The sequence below is a fragment of the Jaculus jaculus genome, chromosome 17 (genome assembly GCF_020740685.1).
Source record: "Jaculus jaculus isolate mJacJac1 chromosome 17, mJacJac1.mat.Y.cur, whole genome shotgun sequence".
Taxonomy (NCBI): Eukaryota; Metazoa; Chordata; class Mammalia; order Rodentia; family Dipodidae; genus Jaculus; species Jaculus jaculus.
Genome location: NC_059118.1, coordinates 14,776,476 through 14,789,415, shown reverse-complemented (window position 1 = coordinate 14,789,415; position 12,940 = coordinate 14,776,476). Strand labels below are relative to the sequence as shown.

At 47.8% G+C, this 12,940-nt stretch overlaps 1 protein-coding gene across 2 annotated transcripts in view; it reads left to right on the top strand.

Moving 5' to 3' along the window:
- Positions 1-10,462, top strand: part of Dclk3 (doublecortin like kinase 3) — a 54,578-nt gene extending 44,116 nt beyond the window's left edge. For both annotated transcript variants that reach the window (XM_045137029.1, XM_045137028.1), the window contains exons 3-5: positions 3,003-3,135; positions 6,108-6,275; positions 7,731-10,462. In XM_045137029.1, the coding sequence (XP_044992964.1) occupies positions 3,003-3,135; positions 6,108-6,275; positions 7,731-7,924 (495 nt within the window). In that variant the 3' untranslated portion in view covers positions 7,925-10,462. The remainder of the gene's footprint in view (positions 1-3,002; positions 3,136-6,107; positions 6,276-7,730) is intronic.
- Positions 10,463-12,940: the final 2,478 nt, after the last annotated feature.

Here is a 12,940-nt window from a genome sequence, read left to right as displayed (position 1 = left end):
ATAGCCATGCGACTTGGGACTTTGCTTGGCACGAGTGGAACACACATCTTTCCCAACCTCGCGCCTACCAGCCTCTGCCCCTCACGTGCGTTGTCACGCGTCCCACTCCAAACAATGAAATAGCTCCGTCCTTTATTTTGTTGTTGTTTATTTTACTTATTTATTTGAGAGCGACAGAGAGAGAAAGAGGCGGAAAGAGGCAGATAGAGAGAGAGAATGGGCACGCCAGGGCCTCCGGCCACTGCAAATGAACTCCAGATGCATGCGCCCCTTTGTGCATCTGGCTTACCTGGTTCCTGGGGAGTCAAGCCTCAAACTGGGGTCCTTAGGCTTCACAGGCAAGTGCTTAACTGCTAAGCCATCTCTCTAGCCCTGTCCTCTCTCTTTTTAAAAAATACTTATTTATTTGCAAGCAGAGAGATAGAAAATAAATTGTTTGTTTATTTGCAACCAGATAGAGAGAGAGAGAGAGAGAGAGAGAGAGAGAGAGAGAGAGAGAGAGAGAGAAAGGGGGGGGCAGGGGAGAGAGAGAAAGAACGGTTAGACCAGGGCTGCCAGTCACTGCAAACAAGCTCTAGATGCATGTGTCATCTTGCGCATGTGGCTTATGTGGGTACCGAGGAATCAAACCTGGGTCCTTAGGCATCACAGGCAAGTGCTTTAACCGTTAAGCCATTTCTCAAGCCCCTGATGGTTAATCTCTTTATTTCTTTCTTCCTTTTTCCTTCCTTTTCCTTTCCTTTTCTTTTTTTAAAGTAGGTTCTTGATCTAGCCCAAGCTGACCCAGAATTCACTATGTAGTTTCAGGGTGGCCTTAAACTTACAGCGATCCTCCTACCTCTGCCTCCCGAGTGCCTGGGATGAAAGATATGCGCCACTGCACCCGGCTCCTGATGGCTAATTTCTATTCAGACATGTTTCGGCACACATCTGGGGCAGGAGGCAGGGGGCCAAATCAACTGGACTGGGTTCGGTGCATGCTCAGTAGATAAGCTGTGTCCTTTGAGTGAACTTTTTTGGGGGAAAATCCTAGTTATCTTCTTATGTCTATGCATGATTTAGTGTCCATATGATTAAAGTCAGACGCAGCATGGGAAAGAACATGTGAGCCCACGCTTACATAACCCAAGCCTGTCAATCAACACAGAAAACCCACCCATCTCCACCCCAGACCAACCAACTCCCCCTCCACCTGGACTCCATATAAGGAAGCCCCGAGCAGCAGTATCCACTGTTTTCTGGCCCAAGGAGCCCACTGTTCCCTTGCAGTGTATCCCCACTTCCCTTGACCCTTTGCTTTGCTCTCTGATAAAACTTACTGCTTTACTATTCGTTGGACATTCTTCAGTTCTGTGAATAAGATGTCAAGACCCTGGAAACAGCCAGGCAGAGACCACTGGGGACAAGGTTAGCTATTGAGATACAAAGCCCAGACCAAACACATCATGCACACTCTTAAATGGAAGGAAGCCCTTTCCGCAGTGACATGAGTAAACTCTAGATGATTAAGAAACTGCGGACTGCAGAAGCCTGGAGTCTCAACCTCACCAATCCTTCTCAGGCAATGGCTAGTGCTCCAGGGTGGTCCTGAGACTTAATGGGAAAAGCTGACCTGTGAAGAGACAGGAGGGGTATAATATGTTTTCACCAGGCCCATAAATTTATTTCAAAACAGATGTAGCATTTTGAAAATGTATCCACTAGCCTATAAACACTGAAAATAATAACATTTCAGAGTCAAAGTTTCCAGAATATTCAGTGGGTCTCTACTAGTTCAGTGGAGCCAGGTTTTAGAACTGGGGGTTCCTAGTTTGTTTGTTTGTTTTCTGGTTTTTTTGAGGTAGGATCTCACCGACCTGGAATATACTATGAGTTCAAGGCTGGCCTTGAACTCACAGTGATCTTCCTACCTTGGCCTCCCAAGTGCTGGGATTAAAGGCATGAGCTACCATGTCTGGCCCAGGTCCTGGTTACTTATCAGAAAGTCTCTATTAGAAAAATATTTTTACTCATTTATTTATGAGGAGAGAGAGGGTATATGCATATGCCAGGGCTTCTTGCTACTGCAAAGGATCACCAGACACATGTGCCACTTGGTGCATTTGGCTTTATGCGGATACTGGGGAATAGAACCTGGGGCCAACAGACTTTGCAAGCAAGCACCTTTAACCACTGAGCCATCTCCCTATCCCTGTAGTAACCTTCTGGGTGATTCAGAATATCATATGTCTACCCAGGGCCAGACATTTGACTCAGATCTCCTTTTTCTTTTCCAAGTTAGGGTCTTTCTGTAGCCCAGGGTAAACTGGAATTCACTATGTAGTCTCCGGCTGACCTCAAACTCACAGTGATCCTCCTACCTCTGCTTCCCCGAGTGCTGGGATTAAAGGCGTGCACCACCATTCCCGGCTGTTCTTTTGACCAGTGTTTAGTGTCCTGCAGTCCCAGTTTTTGGTTTTACAGGAGTCTTTACATCTCTCTCTTGTTTCTTTGCTTACTTCTTTGTTCTAATTCCCAGCTCTTTTTCCTACCACCTATCCTTTGTTATCACCCGTAGGCAATTTTCAGTTCTCACAGAGATTGGCCTATGCCGAAAGCACCATGGATCCCGGCTCTAACGCGGGGCTGTCCAGTGCGCTGTCCCTGCAGTGACAGTGGCAATGATGAGGAGTTTCCCCATCTGCTCTCTTTGGTAGGGCAGCCCAAGCCACTGTCCAGCATGGTGTAGCCCAAGTCATGGGAGGCCTGTTGAGCAATCAAAATGTCCCTAATGCAGCTGGGAAACTGAATTTTACTGAATGAGTTTAAACAGCCCATGTGACTATTGGATGGTACAGTGAACTTGACCTTGGTTCTTTGGTGGAGAATGTGAGCTCTTTTCCTGAGGTCAGGATGGCCGTGTTAATCCTGGGCCACACTCCAGGCTGCTGTGGCTTCTTGCTTGTGTGTGCGCTGTCCCAGAATCTCCTGGTCTCCGTCACGGTTTTGATGGCTCCTTACAGGTTCAGCGCAACGAAGACAAATCGACCACCTTGAAGCTGGCTGACTTTGGTCTTGCGAAACACGTGGTGAGGCCCATCTTTACTGTGTGTGGAACCCCGACATATGTAGCTCCTGAGATTCTGTCGGAGAAAGGTAAGTGTTGCATTTTTCTGTTTGGGATTCTAGCTCATCTCTCTCTCTCTCTTTTTTTAAAAAAATATATAAAATTGACAACTTCCATACTTAACAGACAACAAATCATGGTATTTCTCACCCCTCCCCCACTTTCCCTTTCGTAACTGCGTTCTCCATCATTATCTCCTCCCTCTCTCCATTAGTCTGTCTTTTAATTTGATGACATCATCTTTTTCTCCTACTATGAGGGTCTTGCGTAGGTATTGCTAGGCACTGCAAGATGTTGGGCAATTATATGTAAGGAGTGGTAGCCTTCCTTTGTTCTTACATTCTTTCTGCCACCTCTTCTGCAGTGGAGAAAGAGGAGAGAAGAGAGATAGAGAGAAAGAGACACACAGAGAGAATAGATGTGCCAGGGCCTCCAGCCTCTGCACATGAACTCCAGACGCATGTGCCACCTTGTGCAGCTGGCTTACGTGGGTCCTGGGGAATTGAAGCTGGGTCCTTTGGCTTTGCAGGCAAGTGCCTTAACCACTAAGCCATTTCTCCAGCTCAGTATTCAATATTTCTTTTTCTTTTCTTTTTTTTGTTTTTGAGGTAGGGTCTCTAGCTCAGGCTGACCTGGAATTCATTCTGTATTCTCAGGGTGGCCTTGAACTCACAGTGATCCTCCTACCTCTGCCTTCCGAGTGCTGGTATTAAAGGCGTGCGCCACCACACCTGGTTTAGTATTTCTAATCAGGAGTAGTTCAACAATCTCAGGGTTGGAAACCAGGGTTTCAGTGGACATACGAGGCAGGCTTCCTTTGACCTATGCATGAGAACGTTTTCCCATCAGGGCCACGCTTGACTCAGAGGATGGGTTGATGGTGGTGGCTTGTGTAGGCAGGACAATGACAGGCAGTGGCAAACCGTAAGGGCAACTGGGACCAAACGAGGCCCTTTATGCCACTCATGCAAAACAAGCTCGCTGCAAGGAATTTGCAGCAACGCTCAGGGCAATTACTTTCAAAATCCTCCACCAACCCTGCGTTCAAAGTGAAAAGAGGTCCCATTTTGAACTCCATGAATATTTTTCATGTGTTTACGTGTTCTGTGGGGATGCAGTGAAGAGGTTTAAGCAACATGCTTTGTGAGACGTATCCACCGGTACTAAACATTATCCGCCTCACTTTTCTGGAAGGCTACCGCACAATTGCAGCACGGTGGAAGAGAATTTACCCACTAGCTTGGATGGGAGGCGCTGGATGGTGATGGGGGGAAGAAGGGGTTAGCTCCTCATCAGCAGAGGTACCCGGAAGCTGAGGCTGGGGAGTGGAGACTTGAGAAGACTGGTCTCCGTGGACATGGAGGAACAATGGGTTGGGTCAACTGAGCCCAGATCCATCATAAACAGGAAAGTGTTTAGATTGGAACGGTGGGTATCAGGGCACAGCACAGTGGTGACAGGGGTCCAGGAGAACAGTGAGGGATGTAGACATTTACTTTTGGTTACTTATTTTTTCCTTTATTAGTTATGTACCTACGCAGTGTGCAAACAGCCACGTCGGTACCATCATTAGCCTCCTTCCTGTCCTCCTCGTTGGGCATTGTGGGTCATGCATTGTGGGGGTAGCCATCAGTCATGGGGAAGAGGCAATGTCTCTGTGCATAATGCCCCAACTTGTGGGACGTACACATTTTAGTGGAAAGAGGAGGATTAGATGAGCAAGAAAACAGATAGTGTGAGCTTGTCAGGCAAAGGACACGTCGGGGGTAGAACCAACTGAAATAGAATGTTGGAGAGAAAACCCATTTGGGGGGGTGATGTGGGAGGAGTTGGGTTTTGTGCACACTGTTGCAGAGATAGCAGGGTGGTCACCCACAGCTGTCCACTTGGCAAGGAAGGGGAGACTGATGAGCCTGTCATCTGGAGAGACCCCGTCATAGTCGCTAAACCACCAAGATGGTGGGCTCTGTGGCGACGCCTGGAAAGGGACAGCTACTCTCGGGGTCTCGAGGGACACTAAAGGTTCTGCATGCGAGAGAGCAGAGCCAGCCTGAAGGCCGGGACAAGACTAGGAAAGTCCCAGAGGCCAGTGGAAAATTTCAAGAGGACGGTGAGACTCCGGGAGAATCCACGCCTCGCCAAGAGTAAATGGAGATTGCATCCTGAACAGACACCTTCAATGTGGTCCAAATAGGACACCAGTGACTTATCCCCTTAATAATTTCTGGCTGAATTGTATTTTGATAAGCTTGTTTTGGGGTTTAGAAATAAGCATCTATCTTCAATTTAAAAAATATTTTTATTTATTTGAGAGAGAGGGAGAGGAGAGAGAGAGAGAGGAGAGAGAGAGAGAGAGGGAGAATGAATGGGTGCACCAGGTAGCCATAGCAGATGAACTCCACATGCATACACCACTTTGTGTATGTGGCTTTACGTGGGTTTTGGGCACTTGAACCCAGGTGGGTATGCATTGCAGACAAATGCCTTAACTATCTCTCCAGCCCCATTATTATTATTTTTTTCTTTATTTGAGAGAGAGAGAGAGAGAGAGAGAGAGAGAGAGAGAGAGAGAAAGAGAGAGACAGAGAGGTGAGGAGGGAGAGGAGGGAGAGGAGAGAGAGAGAGAATGGGCGCACCAGGGCCTCTAGCCACTGCAAATGAACTCCAGATGTGTGTGCCCCCCCTTATGCATCTGGCTTACGTGGGTCCTGGAGAATCAAACCTGGGTCCATTGGCGTTGTAGGAAAGCGCCTTAACCACTAAGCCACCTCTCCAGTCCCCCATTCTTTTAATCTTTATTTTTTGGCATGTCTCTCTCTCTCTCTCTCTCTCTCTGTGTGTGTGTGTGTATACACATGTGTACACGTGGAAGCCAGAGGTGGAGCCCTCTGTGTTTAGCAGTGGCTCTGGCTTACTGAGTCTGTCTTGGGCCTCTAGCAGTCCATCATCATTTTGACCTGCCCATCTCAGGGTCCCCTGTCTCTGTCCGTGTTCTATGCAGGTTATGGCCTGGAGGTGGACATGTGGGCTGCTGGCGTGATCCTCTACATCCTCCTGTGTGGCTTCCCACCTTTCCGCAGCCCTGAGAGGGACCAGGAGGAGCTCTTCAACATCATCCAGCAGGGCCACTTTGAATTTCTCGCCCCTTACTGGGACAACATCTCCGATGGTGAGAGCTGAGGCTTCCCAGGCAGGGAAGCAGGGCTGTGGGCCTCTTCCCATGGTTCTAAAGGGTGGCATGGAGCAGATGTTTGGTGGGTGTGGAGAGAGCTTGGAGTGGCATGTTCAGTTGTCCAAATGCATACAGGAAGAACCTGAGGATTCTCAGTCTATGTCTGGCCTTCCAACCTCTGGGGCCTCAGAAGCCCTTGAAGGAAAGGTGCTTGTAAGAGGAGGGCAGAATCTTCCCAGGTTGAACTGGGCAGCATAAGAGACATTGATCACTTCTGGGCTCTGGAGAAGGTTGGGGAGGAAGTGTGGAGAGTAGGTGACTTGTGGGTGAAGAGCTGACCTTGAACAAGAGGCATCTCTGAAAAACAGTAAAAATGGCTGGGCGTGGTGGTGCACGCCTTAATCCCAGCACTTGGGAGGCAGTGTTAGGAGGATTGCTGTGAGTTCAAGGCTAGCCTGAGATTACATCATGAATTCCAGGTCACCCTGGGCTAGAGTGAGACCCAAAACCAAAAACCAAAACAAAACAGTAAAAATGTTTTCTTAACCTCTTTTTTCCCTTCTCTTTCTCCTTCCTTCCCTTCCTTCTTTACTCCCCTCCCCTCCGTTGCCCCTCCTCTCTCACCCTACCTTTCTCTTCCCCCCCTTCCCTCCCCTCTCCTTTCTTCTCTTCTCTTTTCTCCTTTTCTCTCCTCCCCCTTCCCCCTCTCTCTTTCTTTATTCCTTTCTTACATGTGTAGTGCGTGTGGTGGTGTGTGGAGCCCATGCAGGCATGTGTGCAGAGGCACACACCTCTTCATTCACACATGTGGAAGCCAGAGGAGGTGTTCTTTTTCTATCAGTCATCCATGTGTTTTCCTTTTATTTATTGTCAAGGAGAGAGAGAGAGAGAGAGGGAGGGAGGGAGTGTGTTTGGGTGTGCCAGGACCTCTTGCCACTGCAAACGAACTCTAGACACATGCACCATTTTGTGCATCTGACTTTATGTGGGTACTGGGGAATCAAACCCAGGTCATTAGGCATCGCAAGCAAGCACCTTAACCACTGGACCATGGAGTCTCTCTTCTTGTCCCCACAGTACTGGGGTTATAAGGCATTCATGGTTCCACCCAGCTATCTGCATTGGTCCTGGGGAAGTGAACTCAGGTGGTCTCAGGCCCTCATGCTTATGTCAAGTGCTCTTATCCACTGGGCCAGCTCTCCGCTCTCTCTCTTCCAGACAAGGCCTCACTCTGTAAGCCAGGATGGCCTAGAACTCATGGTGATCCTTCTGTCTCCACTTAGCCGTATTTCCAGTTCCAGTGGTCATGAGTAACTGTGCTGTTTTAGAACACAGAGGAGCCCCTAGTGCTGGTGTGGGTGTGTGAGTGCCCGCTTTCTGTGTGGGCATGAAGACCTGATTCAGAGGCATGCGCACTTACCATTCTTCCCCCAACTCCTCTCTCTCTCATAGCTGCCAAAGATCTGGTGAGGCATTTGCTGGTGATAGACCCCAAAAAGCGGTATACGGCCCACCAGGTCCTTCAGCACCCCTGGATCGAGACCGTTGGACAGATCAGTCTGGGGAACCCACAGAAAGAGGATCCCCCCAGCGGTGAAGGCCAAATCCAGAGCCAGCACAAGAGGCTTGCAGAACAGGCGTCCTAGTCCTGCCTCGGGCACCTCTCTGGTCTCAGATCTTCTCATGGACACAGGATCTGCAGGCAAGACACTAAGAGACACTTCCTCTTGCGGCTGGTAATGAGGACTGAGGACACGGAGCACACTTTAAAAACAAACTGAGTCCTACCGTTAAATGTTGCACCATACTTTTAGATTTATATATCCAAAGACTTTAATACTTTTTGGTTAAGAATTGTAACCAGTGAGGAATTTTGGTACTAATGCTATACTCTGGTTCCATGTAATCAAGTTCACAGTGTATTGCACAAGTGGCGCTTCCCAGTGTCTAAGGTCCCCCATGCAATGAACGAAGCGGACCACGGCCATTCTGTGTTGACACACGCGCGGACTAACAGAGTGGGATCTGGACTCTGAAGACTTGATGCTAGTGGTGAATGAAACGCTCAGTTTTGTCTCCTGAGGCCATTGTGACTATACCTAAGTGTGACAGACATTTGAGGGATGGGCAAGAACTCTTTACATATAGAATGTGTTAACCCATGTCCCCAGCATTTTAGACCCAACGGAAAAATCAGCTCTGGTACAACCTGAGAACTGGACGGAAGAGGGCTGGGGAGATGGGCAGCAGTTAAAGGCACTCGCTTGCAAAGCCTGCTGGCCCAGATTCGATTCCCCAGGACCCACATACAGCCAGATGCACAAAGCGACACATGCATTTGGAGTGTGTTTGCAGTGGCTGGAGGCCCTGGTACATGCTAGCTCTCTCTCAAATAAATAAAAAATACACATATTTTTTAAATTGGAAGAAATCACCGAATCATTCTTGCACCTGTAGCATAGTTATGCTGGTTTTTTTTTTTTTTTTTTTGACCTCCACTATCCTTGATCCTGACTCACTTTTATATGGAGTCAGGCCTGCAAGCTGCGATGACGTTATCATTTTCAGATCAGAAGGGAGCCATTGAGCTGACTAATATATCAGAAAGGCAGCGAGTGGCTCCCTCAGGAACTGGAAGAGGCTCTGAGTCTGGTCTTATTCCCATCTGCAGAGCATATACGCAAAGGGCATGGAATAAACACTCCAGACTTCAGATGATGCTGGGAGTGAGTGGGAGCTGAAAGAGTAATTTTTTTTTCTCTTGATTTTGCTCGAATTGCTCTTTCCAGGTCTTGTGTGACCTGCTCAAGCAGTCCATAGGCTCAGCCAGAACACAGGCTTCTCGTCCTTTCCCTGTCTTCTCTGTCAGCTTTTCCATTACGTGGGTGGAAAAGCAGTAACAACACTGGAGAATTTAGTCAAGAGTTACTTAAACAAGGTGTTGGGGAACAGACCAAGCTATGGTTGAGAGACAGCAGCTGCACGGATCAGCGTCCATTCCCAGGTAGACAACAGGCCGGGGTTATCAGTGCCTAGAAGCTTGGAGAAGAAACACCTTGTAGTGGAGGCTACAGTCGGCCACCCAGATGTTCTTTCAGATGGGAAGGACAGAAACTGGCTTGCAGCTGGTAGACAGCTCTTAGCTGTTAGCTCTAGACCTGTCACGGGCAGGCTCTACACAGTGACTGGTCCACATAGGTGGCTTAACACCTGCCCCTTGTGTGAACAATGCTGAAGAGATGCCCAGCTTCTAAGTCCTTACATGCATTGTAGCCCAGCTTCTTTCTTCCTTGGTCAGTTTTGTCTTTATGGTCAGAGGAGCTGAGCCATTACATATGTTTTGAGTGATATTCTGAACCTCAGGGTTGGCTTTCCAGGGACTGAGAAACATAATAAAAAGTTACCCCTAGAGATCCAAAACATGGCAGAGATCACCAGCCGGCGACTCACCCAGTGATCTCCCAGCATCTAGGCTCCACCACATAACTAATGAGGTGAACCATGGTCTTTCTGTGTTAGTAAAACATGTTCTCAATAACAGAAGGGGGTCTGTACCATGATGACATTAACACTGGAGGTGAGAGCCAGGGAATTATAGTTCAACACAGGCATGTTCAGAGTTTTGACGGTTGTGGGGTACTTTATATCTTGGGGTAACTTCCCATTTCCATCTCAGAACAACACAGAGACCAGCAGGCATGATTCTGTCCTTCCCCAAACACACCTGAGTTGAAGATTCTGCTGCCTAAACGGTTAGAACTTCATGATTGTGGAGAGTAGTTGAGACGCTGCAAATTGAGAGCCAAAATTATTAGTCTCCTGAACATACATTAATCTGTATGTATCTGACCTAGCGTCTTTGAGCTATCAGATAAAGCCTTTTTGAATGCATTAACATGGCAGACCACTAGCTTTCATCAGCCCCAAAGCCAAGAATGTTATGAAAATGTCTGAAAACTTCCAGAAGCGATTTCCCCGCTTTGCTGTAACCTGCCCGTCTGATGCTGCCACCCGTGTATTTGGTACTTGCACTAACTTACGGCTTTGTTCTATTGTGCAACTCTAAAAGCTTGTGTAATCACTCCTGTTACGGAACGTGTCATCTAGTGCAACTTCAATCCGTGTAACCAGGCCATGGCCACTCATATTTAGCTCAGAATAAATGATTTCCTCATCCCTTTGGAGCAAGAGTTGTGTCCTATGTTAACAATCCTCGGCCTACTTTCCATGTGGCAGCTATAGGCTCAGAAGAGACCTGACCTGCGCATCATCTCTTGGCTTACAAAACATGCTAGCTACGTGAGGCGGACCTCACCTGAAGAGCTTCGCTTGAGCCTTCTAGGGGACACCCTTTCCAGGAAGCAGTCCCAGTGGGGACTGCCAAGTGACTCACCTTTTCTTGGGGCTCAGCATCAGCTCCTTCTCAGCTGGATCATCATAAGGTAATCACTTCGCACTTTTTAACTGCTTTAGGGGGTCCAAGGTATAAAGGCTGATATGGACACTGTGACTATCTTGTGACTATCCCGGAAGAACTACCCTGATAGTCTTGCCCTTTGCTGAGCTAGCTCCTTGATAGGGGACACAAGGGATGGATTGGGAGCAGTTTTACATTATATGTGTGTGTGTGTGTGTATTTACAATTTTTTACTTTAAGAGAGACAGAGAGAGAAAGAGACATGAAGAGAGGCAGAATTGGCACACCAGGGCCTCAGCCACTGCCATCGAACTCCAGATGCTTGCACCACCTAGTGGGCATGTGTGACCTTGTGCTTGCCTCACCTTTGTGTGTCTGACTTACATGAGATCTGGAGAGTCGAACATGGGTCCTTAGGCTTTGCAGGCAAGCACCTTAACTGCTAAGCCATCTCTCCAGCCCTATTTTAATTTTTAAAAACAGTTTTTATTTATTTATTAGAGACAGAGAGGGAGAGAAAGAGAGAGAGAGAGAGAGAGAGAGAGAGAATGGGTGTGCTAGGGCCCCTAGCTACTGGAAATGAACTCCAGATGCATGCTCCACCATCTGCATCTGGCTTACATGGAACCTTGAGAATTGAACCTGGGTCCTTAGGCTTCAAAGGCAAGCACCTTAAATGCTAAGCCATCTCTCCAGCCTTATTTTATATTTTAAAGATGCATGTGGACTTCACATTGTGGAAAGGGGCCTGCATGTGCACCTTGTAAATAGCTCAGTACACACATACTGCCAACGGTTTATTTGTTCTGAGTTAACCCAGGTCTGACGCAGGTGTTGTCTCAGGAGGAAAGCCAGACTCAGCAGCCTTGGGAATATACAAACCTAACTGCACACAGATGATGAGGAAAAAGCACAGGAGATGATAAGAGGAGAAGCGCATGAATGTCAGAGACAAGGCTGACCATCTGGCCAGAGGGATCAGACTGAATGCTGAATGTTGGGCTGCTTTTTTTATTTTTATTTTTTATTTTTTTAAAGAGAGAAAGCGTGAAAGCAAAAGCTAGCAAGCAAGAGAGAGAGAATTGGCACACCAGGGCCTCAGCCACTGCAACTGAACTTCAGACACTTGTGCCACCTAGTGGGCATGTGTGACCTTGCACTTGCCTCACCTTTGTGCATCTGGCTTATGTGGGATCTGGAGGGTCAAACATGGGTCCTTAGGCTTCACAGGCAAGTGCCTTAACTGCTAAGCCATCTCTCCAGCCCCGTGGATTGCTTTTGCTCCTGTTCTCTATGATGTGTGCAGGGAAGGCAGATCTCTAAGATGTTAAACCTTTGACTTCTCAGACTGAATAAAGCACAACTTAACAATTGAATTCCCAGGGCTGGGAGGTGTTTCAGTGGTTAAATGTGCTTGTTTGCAAAGCCTGCTGGTCTGGGTTCAATTCCCCAGCTATTTATACAGAAGCCAAACAGGTGTCCATTTGCAGTGGCAAGAGACCCTGGCCTGCTCCCGTCTCTACAGATGCATGTAAACAAATGTTTGTGATGATAAGCTGTAGCAAGTCCAGTCTTCCAGGCATTTCCTCACTGTGTCCACTTGGCCCTCTCTGGGGTAGCTCATGTCTAGTGACTACAAAGACACTGTCCCCTTTGTCTCAACCCAGCTCAGCTCTGCAGGGCAACCGTGTGTCTCCTGCAGGTTCAGGGGATGCCTTTGCTCCACTAACCACAGTTTCCTCCTCTTTCCAGTTGAACTTCATTCACTGTTACTGATTATTGATTATTGTTATGAGCCGATTTCACACGCAACATGTGCTGCTACGGAGAGCAGTTCCTGGTAACTCGGCGCACAGATCTCTTTGACTGTTGCTTCCCAGGGAAATTAAGTCTGTGAATTTCTTACTTCCAGTTAGTTTGAGTAGTGGGTAGCTACACGGGGGGTCCTTCCTAGACATCCCCCCTTTTTTGGTCATGTGCACTGGTGTATAGAAGGCCCTGTAAAATAATTTACTGAGAAGGTAGTAAAATAATTTACTGAGGCTGGAGAGATGGCTCAGTGGTTAAGGTGCTTGCCTGTGAAGACTAAGGACCCAGGTTCGATTCCCCAGTATTCACATAAGCCAAATGCGCAAGGTTGCACATGCATCTGGAATTTGTTTGCAGCAGCTGGAGGCTCTGGCATGCTCATTCTCTCCCTCTCTCTCCTTCTACCTTTCTCCTCCTTCTCCTCCTCCTCCTTCTC